This window comes from Mesitornis unicolor, unplaced genomic scaffold (genome assembly GCF_000695765.1).
Source record: "Mesitornis unicolor isolate BGI_N332 unplaced genomic scaffold, ASM69576v1 scaffold1863, whole genome shotgun sequence".
NCBI lineage: Eukaryota > Metazoa > Chordata > Aves > Mesitornithiformes > Mesitornithidae > Mesitornis > Mesitornis unicolor.
Genome location: NW_010172365.1, coordinates 89,046 through 116,839, shown reverse-complemented (window position 1 = coordinate 116,839; position 27,794 = coordinate 89,046). Strand labels below are relative to the sequence as shown.

Genomic DNA, 27,794 nt, shown 5'->3' with positions numbered 1-27,794 from the left:
TGCTGAAAGGGCTCAATAATATTTTCCAATTTTAGGAGAGTTTTTTTGTTTCTTTGTTTTTCACCCCAGATATCTTACCATGAAGGACAGCATTTGAGCAATGCTGCTTGGCAGTGCAGAAAAATTCCAAATATATTAAATGTGTTTCTTACTAACTCTGGTAAGAGTATTTTGGTGAAAAAAATTGTAGTATCATTTTCAATTTGTTATCAACTTCTCCATGTCATTCTCATAACACTTCTAATGTCTCCATGGTTAAAATAAAAGGAGTAAAACCAAACTAATGTCCTTTCACATCACTGCTAACCTAAGACTCAAACTAACCTAAATGACATTTCTTCCCGTCATTTAAAATGACAGAAAAGCCCATTCTCTTCCAGCAGCCTAATTGAGGCGATGTCAGAAGTCCTGGGTCAAAGTCAGGAACAAGCAGGGGTTCCCCGACTGTCCCTTGGCGCTGAGCTGGTACTCATGAACCAAACTTCCAGCGAGTTCACGTTCCCATAATCACACTGTGCTTAAAAACTTTACCCCCTTGCACACACAGACACTATTAATAAATTAACAGTTGTGAAACAGCCTATCTATGCAATTCCACTGAATAGATTTGGTTTTAATGAGTGCCACTGAAAGTTCTTTCCCACACTGCATATAGTAATGGGAGGTTTTAAACATGCTAATATCATAGTGTAATTTATTATAATTAAGATGATTTCTTGTAAAGGTGCAGCAACTTTTCTTCCCTTTTTAAAGTTCTATTTAATACTTCATATGTACCAGGCACTTATGAAATTGTAAGCAACAAAGGATACGAGCTAGCATAAGCAAGATATCTTTTTTAAATTGAGAAAGGCAGAGCTGGCTAACTTAAACCAATCATTAAAATATTTTATAGAGGAATTTCACAGAAAATGTTAATTTTCAAAACCATAGTTTTAGAGGCAAACTTTGCATTTTAATTTAAAAAAAATAATTAAGGGTGAGTAATGAAGTTTTTGAGTTTCCACCTAGAGCTTTCAAAAGTTTGAGCAGACCAACTGAAAAGAGAGAGCTTTTAACAGCAAACTTGTCAGCTATGTGGAAAGGGGTCATAGTTATATTCCTTCAAAGCAAGGAAACTTTTCCATAAAAAAATCTAATTTTCTTGAAAACTTGAGCCTCCTTTAAGCTAAACTTCAAAATGCAGTTTAAAACTTTAAAAAGTTTAGGTGCCAATGCAAAGAACTGCTTTTACAATACACTGTACTTCTACATCATACTCAATATAAAAAAAACCAACTTTGTTTCACCACTTCATTATCCCATTTATACCAGTTTGAACTCCATGGGGCATGTAACTGGAGTTACAAATAGGATGTAAATAGAGTAATAAGAATGAGTAAATTAGGTTTTTAATCTTCACATTGTGAACACCTACTATTTTTTTTTTTAAGAGAAGACTTACAATTAAACCATTGTCCTGTCTTAAGAAGCTATTACAAAGTACCTGGCAGCGCAGAGAGTTCAATTCTCCTCCACTTTTATTAGAAGACCCTTAGGGTATTAAGTATACTTTCTGAAGCATCACTTAAAACTTATTAACTACATGTCCTATTTGTATTAAAAACCATCAAAACCCTCTTTAGTCATGTTTCACATTATCTGTAGGAATGCTTTGCTTTCTTACTCTTCATTTTGTCTGCCTGTAAAGGATTCAAGATTAACATGATTATTTGCTTGAGGGTAAAACAATAATTTTTCATCATTTAAATTAGAGTTATGTATTGCAACTCACTTATTTAAATAACATAAATGTCTTAAATCACAGTACATGTGAGGTCAGAATAGTTCTGGGTGTGTGCACAACTGCAACTCATAAAACCTATGTTTATAGTTCAGAATGATTAAAAATACATGCCTCATGGGCCGTTCACATGAAGAACTTTCTTCAGCACAAAGTTGTTTTTGGTAAGTACAATCCCATAGCTGATACTTTAATTATAACTCACTGACTTAGGAATAGTACAACTGTAAAAAGGAGACTTGTGGAACAAGATTTATCTTGAGCAAACAGTGTTTGCGTCTTTTGTTACAGAAATAGAACACACACCTTGATTTCCACAGGATATCTCTGACATCAAGATAAAATTACTCATACTAAGCATCAGGATGAAAGCAGATGTAAAGCCTATGAATCAATGCATTTGGTGCTGGTTCTTAGTATTCCTTTTAGGACCCTTATAGATCCAACAGATCTTTGTTTCTTTTTTTCTTGGCAGCTTGATCAATAGCCAAGATACAGAAAGAATCTTGCACTTCAACTTGACTAGGCCATGCCCAGTTCTTGTTTTGTTCCAAAGTAACAAAACATATGCAATGAAGGCAAAATAGAATATATTAGAGAATGTAAAATGTTATACCTAGGCTAATAAAAAAAACAAAACAAAACATGTTTTTAGGAAGTTTTCATTAAATCTTTAGACAGTACTGAAAGTAAGACACCCTGTCCCAAAAACCACACTATTCGAAACACCAAGTCAAATTAAAACATGGCTCAAAATGAAGAGAATCTTTTCAAAAAGAACAGACAAATGTACGGATAATCTTTCTAAGGCTGATGTATAGATTTACATAACACAGCATTCAGTTCTGGAGCATACTTCTCACAAACGAGTATGAACCAGAGCCAAAAATAATCAATAGTAATTAAAAGAGAATCTGCAAGTTCAAAAAGAAAGGAAGCCGAAATCTCAGTCAGAAAAAAGGTTCTTTTCCAGCAGGGGAGGAAGGAAGGCAACAGAAGAATCAGGGTAGCAGAGGCAACAGGAGGTTCAGAGGTATGAAGGTCATAGGAAGAGGCAAGGTCTGTCAGACGCGCTTGGTATATGAAGGGAATGATGCACAACAGTAAACTGTTGGGGGAAAAGAGTAAAAGGATAAAATTATAAATACTGTGTAGGTCAGACAGTAGAATGGCTAGCATGCTCAGTAAAGCTAAAGAAACAGACGCCCAAAAGAGGTGCAGGTACGTAGGCACATGTATTAAGATTCACAGTCCCACAGATGCTCTGAGACTAACTCCCTGGGTTCATGTAGAAACAAACTCAGTCCCAACAGCATAACACCCACTGATACGCAGTATGTCTGTGAATTATGCATAACTTGGCCTGAATTTTAATTCTCCAGAAGGTACAAGACAGTTGATGCTGGAGATTCAACTTCATTCTTTAGCCTCAGATCAGGCTGGATGAGCAAGAAGAGTGATGGTGGTATAAGCCTCCTAAGTCCCACTTGCAAGTTTTCTTGCTTTAAAGACCATCTCTAAGCAAGAGAAGTCTGGGTCACCTGACAGATGCCTTCTGAGGCAGTGCACTGTGACAGCCCAGGAAAACTCCCTACTCGGCAGCCTGCAGTGCTCAATTGATTTAGAGCCACATGTAAGAAAATGTAGCTTCCTCTCTGTGAGTTTCTCCACCTATTTTTGCTTCAAGTTAACAAAATTCAACCCTTAGAGACTATCCCTAATGATTGTGAAAGACTAGATATATATCTAAGGTGACTGAAGAAATATGATCGAATTGCTTGTGAAACTGTCACAGCTTTTGTCAAGTGGCTTGTATTACCTGTTAATATATCAATAATATAATGAAAAACATTAAAAATTAGATAAGGTCCTTTCTGCTCTCCTCGTTCCTTAAAATTAAACTGGTATTATCCATCAACTAGTAGTATACATGTCATCTATACAAAATAACTGGGAAATGCTTATACCCACTCCATCCATTTCAAACTTTCTGGTTAAGTAATGATTAATTATTTTGATCTATAGCTAGAAACAAAGACACGTTCAAATAATTATTTCACTTCTTTAAAAACAGAACACTTTCTGAAATATAAAAATCAGTCCGTTGTCAAGCCCTTACCTGAGTAACCCTGTAGCAAACCCTGAGTTTACTAGTACTTTATCCAGTGTAAGAGCGAAGAATTAAACTTCAGGATCTCACTCTACAAGAAGGTGAATTGTTTATTCTTTTCCAAACATATTGCATTTATTCTAATTAGCTAGTTGAAAACATTTCAAGGCAGCATGTTTTAGTTGCTTGTCTAGGTACAGCAGCCTTTCAATACGTGCATTCTTTACCTGAGGTGAGTAGCACAGACCTTTCTATTGACTGATTTATTGGGAACTTCACAAGCCATGTGACGTAACACAACGCCATGCAACAGAGGTGACAATCTCCACTTCTGCATTCCCAAAGCACAGTCGATCTTAGAATCACATGCCATGAACAATCTGCTTAGTAAGGTAAGGAAGGAGAAAGGACCCCATAAACATATCATTTTAGACACACACACAACATACAGCTAAAGATCTATCAGACAAAAAGTTAAGAGGCAAGGTAATGTAGAGAGAATAAAAAGATTAAAGAGCAAAAACTGTGAGGAACAATTGTATTCTTGTTTGTGAAAGAGCTTCTTACCATTAGAGTAAAAAAACCCCAAGTATCTTACTAAAGGTCCTATTCACAAATAACTCACACTCCACATAAGTTTGGAAAACTCTGTGAAGAGTGATTACCACCATCCTCTATGAAATGAAAATTCCTTAACATGAATTTCCCAGAGCACAGTGGGACAACTGTGCTTGCTGGGAGGGAATGAGGGAGAGGCACAGTGGCAGATCATCAGGAACAAGAATTTATACTCCACATGATCACAGAATTTTAATTTCTGAATGGGAATCTCATCTTGTGAAAGACAAACAGCTGCCGACAGTCACCCACTCAGCAAAGGAAGACCACAATCCTCATCAGCGAAAGCTGTTTTGAGAGTGATTTCAGAACAAATATGCCTTTCATCAATACCTGGCATCAGTAGCTTATGCTGCTTCCCACCTTGCTCTATGAGAAAACACATTTGCTGAGGTTAGAGCTAGGAAGATTGAAAATTTTTTCTTCTTTAAATCTACCGCCAAAGCCCTATTTGCACTGCTTGAGGCATTCCCAGGTAATAAAAATCATCATTGCAAAACTCTGTTCTTGTACCGCTCAATTGCTTCAGTATCTAAGCACCTTTCAGAATGGCATTAGGCAATATAATTAGCATCCGTCATACATGCTGCTTTCTCTCATGGGTACATCTGCACACATTTCTCTTGTGTAAAACTATACACGTATCTTTAATCTATACATGTATCCTTATCTAGGTAGAGCACAGCACAATTATAAAGCTGAACTTATCCCTCTACAACACTGATGCTTTAGGTCTAAAATAAGTACCTACTATGTACTACTATTTTGCTCTCAGTAAACTGAGGATAATAAAAGCTCATGTTATGTTTCCATGTACAAGCTTAATCAAATCCTTTTGGCTGGGATATTGTGTTTGTTTAAGAGCAAATGATCAGGATGATAAAATCAGAGCTGCATTGATTAAAGAGTATTTGATCACCAAGGTAGATCAGGAAAGCATTGCAAAATAACAGTGGTAGAAACTCAAATGAAGCAAAAATATTAATGCAAAGGCAGCCACAATGGAGTTTTAATAAAGAAAATATTGTAGGCAAGCTGATAGTATCGGGGGGCGGGGGGGGAGAAAATAGAAAATGTTAAGTATAAAATGATTTCCATGCATATGCTGGTAAAAATGAATTAGGGTTCATCGTGAATAAGATTAAGGTTTTCTTCTAGTATGGATCTCCTTAATTTCCTTCTCCTGTCCCTATAAAACCTGTCAATCTGTATTTCCTCAGCATGGATTTGAAAAATTATGCTTTAGCTGGTATCCAACAGCAAACAAACCAACGTTAACGTAGAAGAGTAACTGCTACCTGCTGAATAATTTTGGTAAAGAAAATGTCCTGGAAAAAGATCTTTTGTGAAATTAGCAGCTAATGGAGACATTACTCTATCCCACGGTTAGGAGACAGCCTCCTAATTGTCAAAGGAAGCGTGTCCATGAGATACCATAACATGCAGAGCTCTGCTGCCTTTACAAGATCTACATGGGTGTGCAGGGCAAGCCCACAGGGAACATAATACATGATCAAAGACTTGGATTGTGTACAAAGATTTAAAGACAGTCGATGGATAAGCATGAAGAAGTAGCACGGAAACATGCTTTTCGCAAATACACAAGAATGTGGAAAATACCGTATTTTGTTGTCTGGTAACTGTTTTGCCCCACGGGGAAGAGCACAGAAAGAACTATCCAGAGATGGCAAGGAAGATGTACCCACTAAGACAGGAGGGCCTTTAAAAATATACAGCTCCTGTAAATGGCTTAATTTTCCTAAGGGAGACACTCTGTAGTTTTCAACCTAGACTGATAGACCTATCAAATCTCAAAGGAACTCACCTCTGGAAAGGCAGAAAACATGTTAGTACAGAAAAACAAACATGGAGAATTAATACAAGACAACCGATTTTTGCTTTCAGCTGCACAATGTCCCAAGGTTTGATGGCTGCTTTTAAACATTTCCATACAATGGCCAGGTATCATAGGCAAAACTGTCTTCAAACAAGTGTTTGGTTTACTTTATATTAATTATTTACACTGCATTGGGCATTTTAGAAGACAATAGGCTGAGAAAAAAGGGAAAAAACAGACACATAAGTCTAGAGAGCAGAGAGGAAAGTCTGGAAAAGCTACCCCTGTGAGTAACCATCAGAAGAATGGAAATGCAAATACATATATTTTCAAACGTACGTTTAGGTACCAGCTCTGTTGGTGCTGTAACATCTCCTTCTCTGTAACAGACTGTTGGATCCACAATGTCTCTGTCAGGAGGAGGGTATGGTGGGGGTGGGGGGATCACTAACTGGGGTGGACCACGAGTGCCTCTAGGAGGCTTTTGCGGCACCTGCCGTCCATCACCTACAGGGGGGATCAATTGACTAGTTATTTTATTGTCAAGATAATGATCGCTCTGTTTAGCCTTTTTTTTTAAACAAACATTGAGTTTTCCTTACCCATATCCAAAGTCTCTCTGGATAAAATTCTGCTGTTGGGTACCCCCAAATAATTAAGGGAGAAGTAAAAACTAGGTCTCTCTTAAAGCAACAGCAAGGGGACCAGAGTATACGTATACATACATATACATACAGCACATATGTATACATCACAACTAACAGCTGAAATCACTAGTTTTGGCAGACATAAGGAAGGAGAAAAATAGTTTAATTTAAAAAAAAAAAGAAAAAAGCTATGTAAGGAAATGTGAAAAATGTGTTTTATTTTTATCTTCTTAAGTGCCAAACTGCCTACATTTCTTGACCTCTAGGATACTTTATGTGACTATTTTCCTGACTCTTGGTGAGAGAAGAGGAAGATGCCTCAGGTCAGTGTTTTGAAGTAGGTATCTTGACAGGTTTTTCTTTTTCTGAGTAGATTTTTTATTATTTTTCATTGTGGAGAAGCAGAATATTAAGTAATTTTTTGCAAAACAGTGTTTTAAGCTATCAAAGGAAATGCTCTCAACTTTGGCTGGCGGCTTATTTCAATACTGTGTGTAATAAGTAAATAAATACTTGTGCATCCTTGTACTACACTCTTACTAACCATTGGCAATATAAAAAAGCTTCTGGCAGTTTGTATTGTACAGAACTACAGCTATTGCAATTTGGAAAGTCCTTAGAGGCTGAAAGGGCACTGAGGAACCATGCTCGTTCTGCTGTCATACACTGCCTTAAGCATCTGCTGTGGTCACTGCTGAAGATGGATGCTGGCAGAGATGAATCTCTGGTCTGATCCATTCTGATCATTCCTGTACTCTCAGGCTCATGCTCTGGTACTGCTGAGAAGCGAAGCAGCACCAAGAGTGAGAGAGGAAGAAAGATTAAACCATGAGAGTTTTCTACTTAGAGGTCAGTAGCTTCCAGAGATTCAAGCCACAATTTAATGCTGGCAAATGTGGAGAGCCTTCTTCACTGCTATGAGAAAACTGGGCACAATACTTTGGGGTCAGAACAAGTGGTCCAGTATTGAATACTGAAGTGAATTTACCAGTTTAAGAATATTTTGATAGGATCTTTTGCTTTGATTCCTGTGGCTAACTTTGGAGATACATAAGGTAGCTTTAATCTTTTTTCCATCATGTGGCTGCCTATTTCTTGCACCACGTTTTTCTCCTCACTACAGTCTTGCTTTATTCACAGCTTTTCTCTCTTGCTTACAGAGCCATCTGTGCTTTCTCATCGTTTTCTTGCAAGGGCCCTGAAGAGAGGCTGTTTTACCAATCTTCCTTTGCTGCAACATTTTTTCTTGTTAATGAATGCATTCATTCAAGAAAGTAGCAGACAATGAAAAGCACTGAAGATGGGGCTACTGTGGGATGAGTTCTTTGTTGGTGTAAATTAATAAGGCTCCATTAAGGTAAATGATACTACAGAACCCTACATCAGCAGAGTCTGGCCAGCAAGCACTTATGTACACAGTACTGAACGGACTAGAAGTGGCTCTGCTTTATTTCAGCTGTAACATTCTGAGCACTGATACAAAATAAAATGAACACTTACAAAACGTTAAAGCACCAAATGTCATCAATAAGTGACCAGCACTTGGGCAAAGCATGAGGAGTGACAGACTGTGACATCTGCAATGGTTAAAAGTAGGCAAATTTGCTGAAAACTCCTGTGTTACATGGCACAGTGATAATGCTCCCCTTAAGAGGGTTTAAATAAGAGATGTCAATGGAGTTGAACATGTCACAGGATAATGGACTCCTACTGCTACATAAATGCTGAGGCATTAAATGTGAAGCATTTACTGAAAATAAATGTTGGAGCAAAGCCAAGAGGTTTCTCTCTAAACTGTGAAGCATTTGTAATGTAAGCAATTATGTATGACAGTATGTCATATCTGTATGTCTTAGGCACTTTATGAAACACCAGGTCAAAGGCACAAACTAAAGTGCATTGAGTGCATTATGGCACTTGAAGAATGATTCTTTTAATGTACTGAAAAAATGAGTTCAAATATGTGGGGTTATTATCTCATACCTTCACCCATCATAAAAATCCCTTCGTTTGCTAAAAGCGTACTCTTGGGGTCCTCACTTGGGCAAAGCTCCCACCAGTGTGAATAAGCTAGGAGTCAGATAATGACAGAAGTCTAGGAAATCCTTTCTCAGCCTTCCTGTATGAGAGTAAATGTCGTGTCACATACAGCTGAAGGCTACAGTTTCTTTTGTTGTCTCCAGCTGTATATGGCATTCCTTTGAGAGCATCAGTTCTTTTCTTCTGCTGATTAGCTGAAGACTCAGCAGAGATTGACTTATAATAAAACTGAGGACTAAATTAAAAATAAAAACTTCACTGAACATGGCCAGCTGATGACAAACTGTTGGAGGACTACAGGAAAAGAAAACTTCTTCAGGCTTCAGGAACATGAGGAGACACTGAACCAGCTTCACTGTACTAGCAGAACCCCATGGCTTCAGATGCATTCAATATTGCTTGGCCTATCTCCATTTACTAGCATTTCCATTTACTGTTTCCATATTTCCACTAACTACCAAAAAAACCATGAACTCAAAGGTGCAGAATTGGCTCAGGGCTAGTGCTTTTGGATATTGAGCTTGTACCAAACATCCAAATCATCTAATGAGTGTTAGCTAGCTTTTACAACCCTACGGTACTCTGAATTGAAAAAAAAAAAAGAGGTAATATACCAACACTTATTTCCAGACTTTCATTCTGCAGAGAAATGCATTTTTTCCCCAAGTTACCAGTTTCCAAACTCACAGCATAACTGAATTAAGGAAAACTTCAAACAGCAAGCACTGAAAGCACATGCATGGGATTACACAGGAGAAAAGACCACCTCTCACCCATTGTGCTCTTCCTCTTGTCTTCCCTCTCTTCTGTCCTGTTTGGCATGGCAGGAGTGGGTGGAGCAGATGCAGTTGGTGGAAGAGGGGCACGCCTCTTCTTTTTCTGTAAATCGTTTAGGGATGCTCCTTTTGAAATCTAGCAAAGTGGAAAAATAGGCACAGTAAAGGATACGTTTTGTTGATGTTGTGAATTGTCAGTAACCAAAAAAAAAAGTGATTGTCATACAACCTAATTTCTCAGCACAGTACGCTTATAATGAGCACTTATAATGACAACAGGAGATTAAAAAGACAGATTGGAGGAGGAATAGTAATACCGCACTCAGAGAAGAAAAGGGACAAGAACTGCAGATGAATGTCACAGCAGAAACACCCGTCTGGTAGACATTTGATGTTTTTGGTAAAAGGGAACTTGAGTGACCAACGCTAAGCAACACACAGTACGACTTTACATACGTTGTAAAGCTTGAGCCATAGCATGATCTTGTTTTTCCACTGGTTTCTTCAGACCTTGAATTATGGTTAAATACTTCAATCAGTATGTATTAGATGTATAGTATGTATTAGAGAATAAACTCTCTAATTTCTTTGTTTTTCCTCTCAAATTCTTGTTTAAGGACTTCTGAGAGAAGAATCTGAATTGAAATTTTGCTTGCATGATGATATGAGATCATCCTGTACTCTATGTCTACTGGACTTCACAGACATACTTTTGAAGATTTGTAACACCTCGGCTTCCAATAATCGCAACATGCTGGTCGGCAAGCTAAGACTTTGTTACTGTTTACACTGCTTTTAAAAAGATGAAAAATTTTATTACAAGTGACTTGAGTTTCACTGGGTTGCAGAATATCTTCTGTAGCTTGTTGGAACTTAGCTTTTTTCCCAGAAAAAACAATAATAAAACCCCCAAAAACATAAACATGTAGGAAAATCTGTGAAAATTTTATATTTGAAAGGTATTGACAGCACTAGTAAGAACCAGGTTCAGCTGAGGCAGAGGGTAATGGGAGCTGCCCACACATGGCATGCTGTTGGCGTTCCTGTCTCCATATGCATCACTTCACTGCTCTGTCCATCCTGATACTCCCGGTAGCTGAAGATGTCTAATATACAGAACTGCTCGGTGGTTTGCTAACATTTCAAAGCCCTAAATAATAATAATAATCTTTACTTTAATCCAACAGATTAATGAACCCTTCAAAGACATTTGCTGTGGGAGATTTCATTAAACAAACAGTAGCTTCACACTGTTTAAAGGTATCATCAGAGTTCAGAGAAAAGGCACTCATTTAGATTTGTCCTTTCCTACACTGAGGTGAGCCTGTATATGGAGAAACCTGGAAGTAACTGCACTGGACATAGAGCACGTTAATCAGGATGAGCTGCAGTTTCATGGCAAACAGTTTCTATAAGGTGGAGGGAACAGAGAGTGGGAAAGAAAAATGTTCTGCTCTTGCTTCCTACTACCATGGGTTATTTCTGCATTTTACACTAAATGTCTACTGGATACGGTGAATGACTAAAGCCAGTGAGGCCATTCTAGACAAAGTCAGGCATAGTAAATAGGCAAGAATGTTAATGGCAACTAGGGATTTTACAGACTTCAATTTTGATCACCACGCTTCATGACATTTGAAAAATTAGACTTATATCCAGAAAAGAACACCAAGCCAAACATTCAGGAAGGGATACAGCAAAATTTTAGAGCTCCTTTTAAAAACTTTTGCTCAAAGTTACAGTATTACTTTATATTAAGATGGAGCAACTCTCCTGATGAAGAAACTGCCTGCCAGTGGTTAGGAACTCACTGCAACTGACTGAAGCTGAATCCCACTCTCACAGTTCTTATAGACCCAGTATACCCAATATGGAGCTGAACATGGAAAACTGATGAAACACACTCATCAGGCTTTGGTTTACAGAGGAGTAATTATATGGAGGACAGCTACATGATGCTGCACTCTTCTCCATGTCTATTTGGGGTAATTGCCAAATAGACACTTGGGAAAAAAAATCACATTCTTCTGCACTGCATTTTAAGTAACTACAGATGTGAGCATTTAATACTGTATCTTGATTCTTCAGGATATTCCAAACTTCAGTAGCTATGGAGAACTCAAATAATCTCGGAGATACGCCGCATCTCAACTTCCCCAACACTTCACAAGCACAAACCATTACTTTTGCAGTTATTTAAGAGCATTTCATAGCTTCCACATTCACTCCTGTGTCTTCAGACAGAGAAGTCATTTTCCTTGAGGACAGAAAAATGGATGGATTGGTGATTTAAAAGATAAGTCTGGGAAATCTTGAGAATCAAGGTAGAAAGTAAGAAAACGCATTTTCCACTTGAAATAATAGAGATCACTAGTCACCATTCCCCAAGTATGAGATGAATGAAGGATGCGAGTTTGGTATAGTCAAACTCCTCAAAGATACATTACCGCTTTACTAAGAAGAAAGGATCCTTGCTAGAAGCCAGCTCATTTTTTTCAGCTCTATGCGTTCCTATTTACTTGAATCTTCTGAGGAACGTTAGACAGGTGTACGGATGAACACTCTGCTACAGCTAAAGAAAAGGCTAGAAAATAGCTAGTGCTCAACTGCCATAATGCATGTTTGGTCAAATACACACACAAAAATGCTTTTATTATACTGTCAGCTAAGTGCAGTATAAACCATAAAGAAGATGAGAAGCTTGTTTAGCCAGCCACACTACAATGTATGCAACAAGTGTCTAGTTCAAGAACAGGTCATAAAAATTGTTAAAAGCAGTTCTTTAATGCCAACCTCAGCAAACCTATGAGGCTAAACATAAATGGAAAAAACCCCACAAAGAACATTCTGTTTCTTTCTTACAATTGTATATACAAAAACAATAGAATCTGAAAATAATTTGCTATGGCTGGCTGCTTCTTTTATAAAGAAATTAAGCCTTAACAACATTTTCTGAAGTAATTTCCCATCCAAACTTTGCTACACACTCTGAGTGTAATACTTTCTGAGTGTAACAGAGTATTTCCCAGTTTTAGCACTTGCGCTTCACCTATGTAGCTTTTTTAACTAGAATAAATTATTGGGTCAGCTTCTGTTATGCCACAAATACATAATTTTAAAAGATATTAAGAAGTGTTCTCTGAACATCAAAAGATGAATAAAGTGAGTCAAAAAGACCTAAGTCTGACAGACAGTGTCACTTCTTTTCCTTTACTGATGAGACCACTATGATGCAAAAAAAAATTTCCACTAATTCATGTCATGAATCACATGCTGTTTGAAAAATACTGTCAATACTGCAGACAAAATATCTGAGGAATGTGGTCAATGTGTTTTCATTCTGAGAAAGCTCAACATCTTTATTAAAATTTGAAGGGCTTAGATAAGATTTTAGAATGTATTTAGAGTACAACATCAATGTCATGGGGACGTTATGTGTCAAACTTGTGTGGAAAAGAATCCTATAAGGCTAATGCTTGAAATTTTCAATCAGCAGCATTTGACGGTTATTTTACTACCAAAACATCTGTGGATACAGTAGGAGTGGATGCATAAATTGGCTTAGAGTTTCCTCATGCATAAGAGCCCAATATTTTCTTCAGGTTAAGTTGCACTGAATATGAATTAATGAAAAACATTAGTGGAGGCCCAAGGAAACAAAAGCCACCATCACTAGAAATTCAGCAAGCATTCAAAGACAAGGAGCTTCTCAGGTAAATTTCCAATGTGAGCTCCACTCCTTTGCCTTGCCTGTCCTCTACTTACAGGTCAGACAGTGGTTTTGTATTTATCAACTCTTCACTATTAATCTTTCTAATAGAAATGTTTATCTACGTAAGTACTTGCTAAGTCATCTGGAAAATGCCACCTTTCTTTTACTCAAGACCAAAATAGGCCTAAATTTACTGCAGGTTTACTGAACCCAAAACTGAGCCTCTTTCTGTAAGCCAGAAACGATATAATTAATTTGTGCTCCTCTGTCCCTCCAATGCCTACCAACATTCACAACCCACCTGATGATGCTGACTACAGATCTCAGTTGTCTGAATCACTATTTGGACCAACAAGGAAATCTTACTCTACTGTCTCCAAAGACAGATTAAAGACTCAGAGAGCCGCACACACTCAAGTTTGTTCTGTTAGGGACAGCCCACACACTCTTGCTGTAGATGACAGAGAACAAGAGATCAGGCTTAATGCAACCTTGGAAAGTACACACAGTGCATCTTTGTTAAATAACAAAGTACTGTGATGATGTAATTACTAGTCAAGATATAACTGCAGTAAAGAACCTAGCAGCTACCAAGGTGTTCCAAAATGGTGAAAAATCTGGATAAAAATCCTTAAGCTAGCACTAGAAGCCCAGCTGGATTTTGTGGGCTTGAGGGGAAAATATAATGTAACATCTAAACTGGATGTTAAAGAGCACTTTGGTGCCTTCTGGGAACTACTGCCTTTCAAGCAATACATTTTGCCTATTTATTCAATAGCAGAGGTGGAGCTTGATACTCTTCAAGGACTACCGTGTTGGGACACAGAGACCAAGAGAATGAGCTGTGTTTTCTTCCTGCTCCCAAGACTGATGTCTGGAGAGAAAAGTGGACACATGAGAGACACTTACTTCCTGCAGGACTGAGAAAGAGCCTGGAAAAAAGCTGGGCGATCTCAGCTCAGAAGCACAACTAAGAACACAAGTGGGGAAGAACTTGAAAATTGCCATAGAAAGACTTTATTGGACTTGCACACTTAAATCGAACAGCATCTTCCTGAGTTACCTGGAACATGTTTTTCCTGAACAACTGTAGGTTTCTGCTGTAGTTGGCATCCATACTTACTGGAGAAATCCTGGAAGACTGATAGACATATCTAAACAGTTCTAACTGTGCCTTAACAGAAAACCTCTCAGTAGACCTACTCAATATATGATTTAGATGTAAAGAAAAACGTCCATAGTTTGTGTTTTAAAATCCAAACCACTCTTCCCAATAGTTTCATAAACATTACAAGAAATATTTGTCTTATGGCAACAAATTTATTTTTCCTTTCACTCTCCCTGCTATAATTTTGCCACAGAAAAGGAAAAATGGAAACTTGAAAACCTAACATTTTCCAGGTTTGCCATTTAACAAAATCCTCCTTAAAGCAGTTTTCTTTCTGCTCAAACAGTGTAACTAGAGGTGATACCCATATTCTAACAGCAATAGGATTATGTCTGGAATAAAGACTGTTTTTAAGTGATGTCTCATGGTGGTTTAGTATATACAAATAAAAAAACTCAATAGCATATGATATAAACTGTGTGAAGAAAGCTCATATACTCTCTTGCTTCTTTCTCCTTTCTGTGCAACATTACATGTCAGGATCTTTTACTGTTGTAAACCACTTGTGCGGTTGTGACTTCTGTCTAATTTGTATACAAAATGTCTTGCTCGGGGAAACAGTGAGTGATTGTTTGTAGAAATTACTTTTAGAAGTAAATAAAGGATTGGAGAAAGAACACACGGACTCAATCACTGGCATGTCCTAACAACAAACTGGTTTCTATCATCCAACACTGGCAAGACACTCTGACTTAAGCAAGTCAGATTCTGATACACCTGCTGGTAATGATCTCGCATGGGGCCAGAATGCCTGTCGAATTACAACAGTGTTTGAATATGATCCACAGAAAATTTCAGAGCAAACTTGTAACTAAACAAACAACAGTTTCACTCCAAACTCTGCGTGGGACCATCCCAACCCTCTTCACAAGTTCTTCACAAAGAACTTTAAGAAATCATGAAATAGAGAGACATTTTACTAGAAGCTTTATAAGTGAAAAGACACACATTTCATTAACCAGTTTTAAACTCTTGATATAACCATAACTGCGCTGATGCTTCTGTGGCATTGTATGAAAGACAAGTGGTAGGCTGGTATGTAAGTAACATTTCTGGTCTGAGAGTTTAAAAAAATATTTTGCTATGATTTTGTACATAATTTAAGGCAGTTGAGAAGAAAATATTTTGATCCAAGAGAAGCCACTCTAGGAAAATCAGAGAGATAAATCTTTCAGCTGCAGAACAGAGACATAAATCTGCCCATTAAACTTGATGATATAAAAGCTATTCCATTGAGCTGATTCTGCATTTTCACAGGGCAACAGATGCTTCAACACGCCTAGCATGAGAAACCACAAGAAGTCCCAATTGAACTTTAATGTGTCTTAAACAACATTTACTCATACATTTAATATTCCCTGGACAGGTCATGCATTATTAGGCTTTTCACTGGCATACACTAACAAAAGAGAACTCAGGGAGCTCTCAAAGAAACTGGGTGTATGAGCAATTCATGAGGCTCACCACTGTCAGTTACATTGTATTAAACTGTCTATTCAGCACTGAACTTCCCTACCTTGTTTCCTTATTAGGTTAGCATCTCATTTCATTTGATTAAAAACTGAATGTTTAATCCACAAGTACATTACAAATTGTATTTAAAGACTGCAGTTTGATGTTTCCCAAAAACACGTCCTTATGGTGCAGAATGTATTTGTGTAGGTTAAAATGCTTACTAGGATCCCACGCAAAGCAACAACATATTGCAAAAACAATGTACACAAAGATACTAAAAAATCTGGCACATGGAAACAGTTTTAAAGAGGGTATTATTTGAAAAACTTGTCACTTTGATAAAATGCATAGAAATAACTACACTTTAGAAATTAGCAAGCAGTTTCTCCAGATCAGTCATTTTGGTTTGGTAAGTTGATTTTTCAGTGTTAGATCTCACAAACCTGACAGTAAAATGAATAATAACAAACTTAAAGGGATATTTTTAAAATAAGCCATATGAAGTTAAGAAATTCATGCTGTGATAAGCAAGACTGACATTTGGAGCAGCAAGACCCAATAACTTGTGTTACTCTGAACATGGCTGCTCTCACATGGAGCATGTTTAGAGACTCCCAAGCTACCGCCAACACGAGTTCAAGTCCAGTGTTGACATCAACCACTCTTCAAGCAGGACAACCATGACACACACTGCTTTACATCAGGGTGTTTCCTCCTGACTTTGAAGCTCTGCATCGTGCTTTCTTGTTCTGCATTTGCCTCATGATGGTTACACCCCCACCATATTCATGGCCTCAGCTCCTGAGCTGCTTTGCTGCTGAAAGTGTTCGGGGTGCTGCATTAAGTGGGAAGTCTGGCTTATAACTACAGTGTGAACTGCATCTCTCTTCCAAAAATACCCTCATCATTAATATTTCAATCAGATGGCACAAAATGTTGTATCATTTTGTCTACTTTTATGCTGCTTAATTTCAAATTAATTTTTTCTCATGATATAATTCTGGTATGAAACAGGGTTTTGTCACAAAATTTAGTGTTCATTATCAAAAATGAAGCTGTGACTGCAAAAACATCTCAGTCTTAATAACAGAAAAAAGCTTTGCATTGGTGGATTTTACAGAAATTGCTATGCCTTTGTGCTATTTTATGCATAAAACGAAGATGATGAAAGTGAAGGATGTTCTTGAATACTCAGCCGACATGCGGCAGAAAGCTAAATCAGTTGACACAAGAAAGTCACTAAAAGGTGAAGGGGCAAGCTCATTTTTCCATCTGTTTTTATTGAACACATCCTTTGTGAAATGTCATGGTCAAGGGCAGTTAAAAATTAATGTCATTCTAATCTTTAAACACTTTAACTTGTTCAGTTAAATGTGTCAGACAGGAAACTATTCATAAACAAATTTGAGATGTTCAATTACTAAGATAGCTGTGATTTCCTTCTTTTGCAAAATCTCATTACTAGCTGCAATATCATTTCCACTCAAGGAAGTCACTCTACAACACCAAATATTTTCACATGCATTGAAACATGTAGACTACACAAGTCTGCGGATGTTTGCTTTGGCAGAGAAATGAACTTCCTCTGTTTCTCTGAATACAATGTAATCCTCCTCATTTATGTCTTCATTTAGAGGGGAAAAAACCCAACAAAAAATCCTCAAACACTTAAAAATCACATCTTAATACCACCACAAGCTGATTTTCTACTAGGATTCATTTCTACTCTAGAGAAGTTAAAAAAAGGCAGAATTCATCTCCAATTTTTCATTTCATATTTGCACTTTTTCTCTTCAGAGCAATGCAATTAATAGAACAAGTGGGCATTAATAAGTTTAAATACATAGTAGGACTGCAGCTCAGTATTTCTTCTGGCAACTTTGTCAATGAATTTGACAAGATCAATGTCATCTCCTTGAGCCACTGCCTTTGGGAAAGGCACTGGCATAAGGATTTTATACATCATCTTTCATTGCTCAGACTCACATCCAGAATTACAGGCTGGACAACTGGCTGGTTTGCTTTGCCTGTTCTTAAAAATCTGAGAGATGTTACAAGCCAACTGAAGGTCTGCAAAATTTATTTTGCATCTTTGTCCAACTCTTTGCCAAAAAGATGGGCTGCAGCCTAAAATCCGTTTGGGCTAGAAAGTAGCAGGCAATGACACAAACATTTGACCAGGAACAAGGAGAACCACACCCTTTCTACTGCACATACCTCCCTGGTGCTTAAGTTTTCCTTTACACTTACAATTTTATTCTGTAGAGATAGCCAAGTTTTATTATACTGCTTAGCACCAACTCCTATGCAATCACCTCAGAAGTCTTCCTAATTCAGAGAAAAACATACCTGACTTATTTCCAGTGTTCACCCCCCTCCTATCAGCCCTCTCCATCTGCAGGCACGCAGAATGCCTGAGAAATCTGGTTTGGGTGATGAGTAAATGGGTTGTTTTGTGTCATCCCTTTCCAGTGATCCCTGCAAATTTCCACTCAGTCTAGTTTCTTCCAGCACTTACAAAGGGAAGCCAAATCCAAAATTACAAATAAAATCTCATGTTAGAGAAATCCATCACTGCACTTCACTTACCTATCTAAGCATGGAAATGCCAGCAACATAGAGCTGAGCAGGACTCAGGGGTTGGCTGTTGAGTGATGACATTCTGATTAAGGTGAGCACACTGCAAACAAAACGAGGTGCCTCTTTCTCTCAGTGACTTGCACCACCTATCCTCTAAAGACATGAAAACCTGAAGTGGCATCTAGACAGAGAAATTTGATCTCCAATCCCCTCTCCCTATTTCTATTGCTTTTGGAATATGACTGTGAACTAACTCAAATGAAACATAGCTTTAAATAGCAGAGAACAGTTTTTACTAGATTATACTTACTTGTGATATATTTTCTTGCTTTCTTATTTGGCTAAACAATGACGAGAATGCAATGCCATTAAACCATTAAATTAAATCTGACTTTCACAGCACTTATTTACTTACTTATTTTTTCTACTATATAAATGTTTACCTTTTTAATTTGGGATCTAAGAAAGGTGAAGTTACAAGCAAATTCTGAAATGTGACACAAATCCAGTTTCTAAATTAAGCATGGTGGTAGGGTCATTTTTCATTGCTTACTGAATGCCAGTTCTTCAGAAGCCTTGCTGCTTACAATTATCTTTGTCTATTAACTTCCCCTAAATACCTTGACCAACAAAGCCTAATAATTACTTGACACATACTTTCTCTTTAATGAGAGTTAAAGCTTACGATGACATCAGCCTGTCCTATTTGTCTGTGACTTGCAAGCCAGATGAAGTTTACTTACTAAGTGTTGCAACCCTGCCAAAATTCAGGGCTGCACAGAACAGTATGTTCGGGCCCTGATGTCTTGCCAGATTTCAATGAAGTGCTTGACAGAGACCACATGCGGAGGTCAAGTGATACTATCGTGATCTCACCAGATGGTAAGTTGTGGTAATATTCCCAAGGCAGGTAGTATAGTGTGCTCAGAAAAGTTGGCAAGTTGTGGTATTATTCCCAAGACATGTAGTATATAGTCTGTTCAGAGACAGTTGGCAGGTGATCCATGAACTCACAGCCAGAAGCAACTGGATTATTGCAAAAGATCAAGAATGTTACTGATGTTGGCGAAAAGACTATTCCAAGAATTTTTCTTGCATGTAATTCAAGGACTCAATTCTCAAGATCTGTATTTTCTTGCAAAACAAAAAAAAAGCACCTATTTTAGTAACTGCTATATTAAATCAGAAGCCCTACTGTCAAAGAAATCTTGTATCCTTCTATGAATATTATGTGACGTATGTTAAATGGTAAAATGTAAATGTGAAATGGTAAATGTTCCAGAGCACTGGAACAGGCTGCCCAGAGAGGTTGTGGAGTCTCCTTCTCTGCAGACATTCAAAACCTGCCTGGACACCTTCCTGTGTGATCTGCTCTAGGTGATCCTGCTCTGGCAGGGGGGTTGGACTAGGTGATCTTTCGAGGTCCCTTCCAACTTCTAATATTCTGTGATTCTGTGAAATAAAGACACTGCAAGCTCACCTTGTTTGGGTTTTTGTAACATATTAAGGATCACCAGATCACTCCGACTCTGATGTCAATTCACCAACTGTATCTACACAGGTTAGAGGGCAGGACTAGACTACGTTGCAGAGAGCAACAGGAAAGCAGAGCATGGAGGAATCCTACAAAATTTTGTAAGTGACATTCTCCCACCCCTCTACAGTAACAGTTTATACCCAGTCAAACCATGGAACACTCAGCACTTCACACAATCCAGCCTTCAGTTCAAGCAGGTAAGCAATTTCAATCACTACTGAACTGACATTGCTACTATTTCCTGGACAAAGTTGCAAAAACTATTTCTAAAAATGAAATAAAGCCATGCAGTGGACTCCCTTTATGCAGCAGCAGGATTTTTTTCCCCGAAGCTAAAGGAGCAACAGCCTCCTTTCAGAAGAAGACACAATTTTAAAGCAGATTTTAAAATTTCAAGTTCCTCTGGTGCAAAACCTATTAATTGACAGCAAACTTTATCTGAGTAAAGACAGATTCTCCAAGGGCTAGGGTAAGGGCAGTCTTACTTCCCCTTGCACTTCTGAGAGTCTGCACCTTCTGGTTAACATCAAAACCTTCACTGAAATGCTACACTAACATCCTTGTTCATACTGGCCAAGCTTCAGAGAAAAAATATAATCAACTGCACTTAATCACTCTGTGACTGAGAAAACTAAGTTTCCTTTGAATTATTTCATCACACTGGAACTCCTTACCCTATTCAAAATTGTGGGACAAAAGAATCAGAAAACATATATTAATTACTTTTTTTTTTTAAAAGTGGGGGACACAAACACTCCTGGAAAACAAGTTGGTTGCCTCAAGTTATTAAAATGCTTTCTGAGATTTTGTTTTTAAAATGGGACACATGTTGCTAATAAATGTGCAGCAACACAAAGTTGATCATTAGAAGCTTTAAACAGAATGGACGGTAATTTGGACTGAAACTGTGGAATTTCTTCAGATGTATAGAGAAGAAAATTCCGTCATATAAAATGAAAAATGTAATATATCTTTAACTGATACTCTTTTAAGATATTGAGAAAGTAGCCACTACAGCGCATTTATCATCTAGCTCTAGCCTTCGATAACTATTTTAAAAGAACTAAAGTGTTTAAGTATTCATATAACCAAATTAATTTTAGAGCTGTTTTTCCCCATAAAAACATGTAACAATTACTCCCTTTCACTAGCAGTTTTTTTTGAAACTTCCTCAATTTGATGCTTTACATGACAGCAAGATAAGCCTTTAGACATCATTGCACTTTTCTGTTTTCTTTTAATTTGGGTCTGTATCATTTATCCAGACTAGAGTGCACTTGTCTAGCTAAATTAAGCATTCAGCCTGCACGGCAAACATTATCTGATGGTCTATCAGCTGGTTTCATGTTTGCCATCTGAGCATTGTTTTTTCGGACATGAAAGGAACAAGTCTGGATACTTCTCATTCAGCTAACGAATTGAAGCTATTTAGGGAAAAATGAACACATCACCTTCAAATTGGAAATTATTTGTTCTGTGTTCTAATTTCTTAGTCATTTACTGCAGTGTAGGGCATTTTAAGGACCACAGACCTCTTTTACTACTCTTTTTTCCTGCTAATTGGTTCTGGTACATCTTTATAATGGACTCTGCAACATGATAGCACTAGCCAGGTTCAGGTCCAGTGGAAATTAATATTAAACAGATAAACTTTTCAGGTTTATGACTGGTTACAAAGACCATTGCTTCTACAAAACTTAATGTATGTCATCACGTCTGTGAAGGGCAACAGTTTGTACATGCCTTTTTCAACACAAGGCAATTAACTGAAAGTCATTAAGAAAAGCTCCACTCTTACAGACTCTTCTTAAAGAAACACTGTCTGACCCTTTGGGCAAAACTGGATAGATCCACGAAAGCAGCATGCCGTAAGAGATCAATTTGACTTGCTATCTCCTGAGCAAAACCATAGCCCCATCACTGCATGAGACTGTAGTGTCCTAACAGTTCCCTCCTCAGAGGACCTGCAACTTAAGAGAACATTTGGCATGGACCTGGATCTGATATTAATTTCAATTGGAATGGGATCAAGTCCTTCACACCACTTTTTATTTTGTCAGTGAAGAAGTGGAGTGCACTGGACATCACCCATACAGCTCCCAGCTAGCTGCAGTTTGAGCTACATACCTGAATCTTGATATTCTGAGATGTGGGCCAGGAAGGTTGAAAATATGACCCTCAGAGTCCTAAAGGTCCCTTTGACACTGGAGTTACAGTACTAAGTTGTAACACGTACACCAGGCAAGTTGCTTTAGGATCAGGGCTGGAAAATTCTTATAGCTCATATAAATCACTGGCAAAACTTACGGCATTTTGCAAGCGCAAACTTTTGCAGTTATGAGTACCAAACAAAGAGAGCAATTATTTGGAATAGACAAAGACAGCTGTTTCTGCTTTTAATGAGAGACATATTGCCTGGCTATCATGTTACCAGTGATAAGAAGACCTAGTGAAATCACTGAGAATGCTGCCAGTGACTTTCCTGGAGTGGTATCAGATCATATGAGACAAATATGTAGGTACAAATATCTTCAGCATTCTCCAAAAACAGCTGTACCGGGTTAGATCAACAGTTCTGCTCAGGCTTCTGTATCTGATTGTGGCAAGCACCTAGAGGTCAGCAGAAGAAAAGGGAAGGTATGCTTGGTACCATCCCCTTCCTAATACTTTTGCAACCACCAACCACCTTCATGTCAAGGACTTCCTGATGTGGTTTATATTTTAAAATGTTCAATGGATTTGTCATTTTTTTCAGCATTTGTTCAGTCTCCTTTTGAGCTCATGTAAACTTTCAGCGCCCACATCAACCCTTGGCAAGGAGATCCACAGATATACTGCTTGCATGAAGAAGCACACTCTTTGGTTTTGTGTGGTTTGCCTGTTTCCTATTAGCTTCAAATGCTCTTGTAATGGCTGGTGGAACAGTCAAATCCTTACCCACAGTCTTCACGCCACTTTTTCAAGATGAAGAATCATGGTTTATTTGAGTTGAATAGTTGTCCCTGTATTAAGTTACTCCATATCTTTAATCACCCTTGATGCCCTTCCATGAGTCTCTTCCCATTCTGTAATGGGAACAAGGGGAATGCTGTTGCAGTATATAAGATAGCACAATAAAGCTCACAATACAGTGGTGTAATAAAGTTCTCTTTTTACCCTCTTCTCCTCTCCTAAAATGCTCTGCATCTGATTTGCTATTTTGATTGCTGTTGGGTGTTCAGCTGACTTTTTTCAAAGAAGTATGTCTAATCCTAAGATCTTCCTAAGTGGTTACTGTGAGTTGAGAGATCAGTATTTTACAAGGTATTACGGAACTGGAGTGGTCTTTTCTCATGCATATCACTTCACACTTACCTACTCAGAATTTTACTTGCTTTCACCTGCAAGTGCTGCCAGCACTCAATCTCATAAGGTCTTTCAATAGTTTTAATTCATACTCAGCCTTTGTCCTTACTATCTGGATATCTCAACCACCAAGCACTTTGTAACTTTACTGTTTCACTTCTTAATATGGTGAACGTGGATCCTCAAATACCCTAACAACAACATTGCACCATTAGATTAGTGGATCATTTACTCCTAACCCACGATTCCTCTTGTCTCTACTGTCAGTTATTTAAGAGTAAGGAGACTTTCCTCCTTACAGAATGGAGACTTGGTTTCCTCAAGAAATCCCTGGTGAGCGACCTTGGTGGAAGCTTTGTGGAAACCCAGAAAGACTGTATCAACCCAATCGCACATAACCATCTGCTTGCTGAATAAGTCAAGGGCGCTCTAAGGGAGTTTTAAGGCAGAGTTTTTGCTTTTGCTAAAGCTGCATTTAACCTTTTCATCATCTCCATAGAAATGCCAACTAATTTAATTCTCTATTTTATTTCTAGTAGTTTTTACTGTATATAAGCCACATTAGGAGGGCTTGTAGTTTTCTTGATTTCCCTTTTACGTCCCAAACACCACTCTACTTCTACCTTCTCTGAATTCCTTTACGAAAATCCAAAGTGTGGCATCAGTAGCATTTGGAAATAGTATTCAGTAATATTTTCTCTATTTCTTTGCTCCACACCGTAGAAAGAAACTCAATAAAGATGCAGTATTTTAGACAATCTTTTCAATTTCAGATAGCACTGCAGTCTCTGGTGCATCATCTTGAGAATACTTTGCACAGCTACTGCTCAGACAAAGGAACTAGAGTGCACTCCTTAGACATGGACCTAAAATGCATTCCTTACCTATGCTATTGGACAAGGTTGATGTTCATTATCTGCCTATGTAGGCAACCTTAACCTGTGAGAAATGTAAAGCAAACTTGGACTGTTTTACCATCCTAGGAGAATGGTAGGCAATTCTCTGGTCAAAAAGTAAGGTAGTGTTTATGTCAGTATGAAAATAAATTATTTTTGTATGTCTATATGAGCAAAGGAGAAAGATCTTATCATAAACTCTCAACATCTCATAGAAATACATAAATGAAGTAAATAAGCTTCTAAAAAATTTCAAACAGAGCCACTGGAATAAAAGCCCCAAAGACAAACAGATACTAAAAGCCTAATGGAAAGTTTCATAATTACCATGTAGTATTTACAACCTAGTACATCTACAATAAGCAATTGCTACATGAATTTGATGTGGAATATGGAGAAATAAGATACAATCTCCACTTTTAATGGGTTTATCTATTAATAATCTATCTATTTATATTAGCACACAGAGATAAACTCAGCTACTCTTCGACCTTATCAAAATACTGCCTCAGGCCAATTGTGTAAAAAGTCCCCAGCCACTTGATCTGGCATCGTACAGCAGTACAGAGTGCACTCCAGCACCAAAAATCCAAACTCTAATACAAAACTAGACAGCATGACTTAACAAGTTTTCTCAGAAACTTTATTACCCCTCTGTCATCTCAAGAACTCTGGAAATTAGTATTAAGTTTATTCTTAAACGATGAGAGAACATCTCATACGTTCTTGACTACCTGCTGACTTCTTAAAAAACCCCAAACTTATAAAATAGTTTTATGTTTATTTATGTAAGCTTTACGCTTACATAACTTGGGCACCTGAACAGTAATTCTGGAGAAAGAGCATCTTTAATAAAGAGGCCATGTCCCTGCCCTCATCACAAAAATGCTCTCAAGAGACATCATGCATTGTCTGAGAGATCTAACAAGTCTGTCACCAAGACTGGAGAAGTTGATACCTTACACTCATCATATGCTCATTTAAGAAATAAAGACAAAGGAACTTTTAAAAATAACATGCACCATTCACATTTCAGGTTGCCTTCTTACACAAAAAGAAAATCAAGCTGGAACAAACTAAAAAGGTGTACAAACCCAGTTATTAAACTCTTTTTAATCAACATTTTTAAAAGCTTAAAAGGTCAGCCAGAAGTCCCCCCTCCTTCGGAACAAATCTTGCTTTCGTATCCTCAGGGAACTTGTGTAAACCTGAGAAGTGACCTAGAAGATGCAATATTCTGTAGAAGCAATTGATGCATTTTGAAAACCAGCTTTTTCCTACAGCAGAAACTGATTCATTGCATCCTTCCTCAGAACGTGAATAAAGTATCTGTTGTTCTCAAAGGAGACTTCTGGATGTGCCACAGAAAAAAAAAACAACCAACCAACAAAGCAAACCAAAAATACATTCACAGAACACTTAAGGGAGAAAGGAAATGTGTCATAAGAGAAAGGTTGAGAAGACCTCACCCAGAAGACCTCGTGAGTCAAAAGAAACCTCCCTTCCTCTCTGAAAGATGATAAAAAAACATGCACTCCTAATCTTATTGACTTCTAGTAGACATTTCTGGCTTAGGTGTGACCTATGAAAGGGCGATAACTAATCTAAGTCCATCCACCCTGTTGCTGAATTCTGGGCTCCTTATTAAAACAGAATACAATTGCCAGATGGTCTCCACTGCGAACTGCTCATTACCTTTCACCTTATGTACAAGTACAGAAACAATATGAAGTAAAAAGAAGAAAATACTTACAGCACAAGGCTGTTCTGCTGCAGTATGAAAAAGCAAACCACCCACTCGCCCAAGTATGACTATAATAATTTGTACAAAAATAGGGCCAACCAAGTAGGTAAAACTGAAGCAATTTGAAACTCTTCCTCACAGGACTGATCAAAGTGGAGTTTTCACAATAATGAATTAGAGCAGATGCACAAAGGAAGAAGCAGAAGACAGTAGGCTGGTAAGAGTACAGTGCTTATAGAGGTGAATACACCAGACGTTAATAAAGCAGGTTTTAGACATCTGCCAATGATATATCTCAGTACTGTAGGTAACCACGGTAGATGGTCTCATCCAGCTGTGACTCTTCTGTCCCCCAGCTTCCCTACAACTGCAGTGCCTGCTAGTATCAAGCCTTTCCCATAAAATCGTGCTTCTGATGGTCCGAGAGAATTTGTGAGGAAAAAAGGCTATCATCCACACAACCCCAGGTTCTTTGTAAGCACTCAGCTGTTTCTCAGAAGGAAAGCCAACTGCAGGAGTGTTATTATCCGAAATACCAGATTTATCGAAAATACTCAGGGACAAAGCAGATTCAAGAAAGTTTAACTTGCAGGGCACACATATCTCTACTGATGGCACCTTTACTGACACAGCTGTGCATACTAGGAACGTTCTTTGCCCTACACTGTTCTGCAGGAGCTAAATCCATTGCTTCAGGGCTTAATTTGCAGTCACAGAGAAATATGAAATTTTGAAAACCTGAGGAGAACAGCAGTAAGAGTATGATTTCATACCAATCAAGATTATCCTTGCACTCAGCTAACCACAAATACGTGGTATTAAATTATGAAGAAGTAAGGTGGAAGAGTGGTAATCACTTCGTGCAAACATGCAAGAAAAATATCTGTGCAAAAAACCCTGCTATGCTGGGGGCACATCAGTGGAAGAAACACTTGCTTTGCTTAGATTTTTATATTAACAATCTCAATTTAAACTCCTCTTGCAACAGAAGGTAGCATAGTGAAGAATAATATGGTATTAAAATCACAGTGGCCAGATACTGAGTTGCTGAGCAACCAGACGTAGCTTCTGACATCTTAAAAGTTCAAAAAAACGTCAAGCTACAAACTCAGCTTCCTAATTATGGACAGCTGAGCTAACCATTTCTAAAAATCTTGGCCACTGTTTTAGAATACATTTTACTTCTAAGGAAGGTAATGAGTCACATTTTCAAGTGGCTTCCAAATCCATGTCTGTAGCATACACATATACACATGGGAAATTTGAGAACTGCAAATTCAGGGATTGATTCTGCAAATCTGCATGAGTATATGGTTCAAAAACACTGTGAACAAATTTAGTATTTAATTATGCTTTCAATATGCTTTTATTCATACATTTCCTTCACTGCCTGCCCCTTAGTTTTACTGCTTGAACATTATTCTGTGGTTCTTGCTGGCAGAAGGAGTTCCAGGTATGTTTTCACTATAGACTGTGCTCATTTGCAATGTCATTTAAGGTATTTCAGGGTAACCTGCAGATGGCCACAAATTCAATGGTTTTCAGC

At 37.9% G+C, this 27,794-nt stretch overlaps 1 protein-coding gene across 1 annotated transcript in view; it reads right to left on the bottom strand.

The window, feature by feature from the left end:
- COBL (cordon-bleu WH2 repeat protein) overlaps nucleotides 1-27,794 on the bottom strand; it is a gene marked incomplete at its 3' end in the record, with an annotated part of 90,042 nt that overhangs the window by 16,265 nt on the left and 45,983 nt on the right. The window contains exons 8-9 of the mRNA XM_010180339.1: nucleotides 9,809-9,947; nucleotides 6,688-6,855 (exon numbers count right to left, since the gene is read on the bottom strand). Of these exons, the coding sequence (XP_010178641.1) occupies nucleotides 6,688-6,855; nucleotides 9,809-9,947 (307 nt within the window). The remainder of the gene's footprint in view (nucleotides 1-6,687; nucleotides 6,856-9,808; nucleotides 9,948-27,794) is intronic.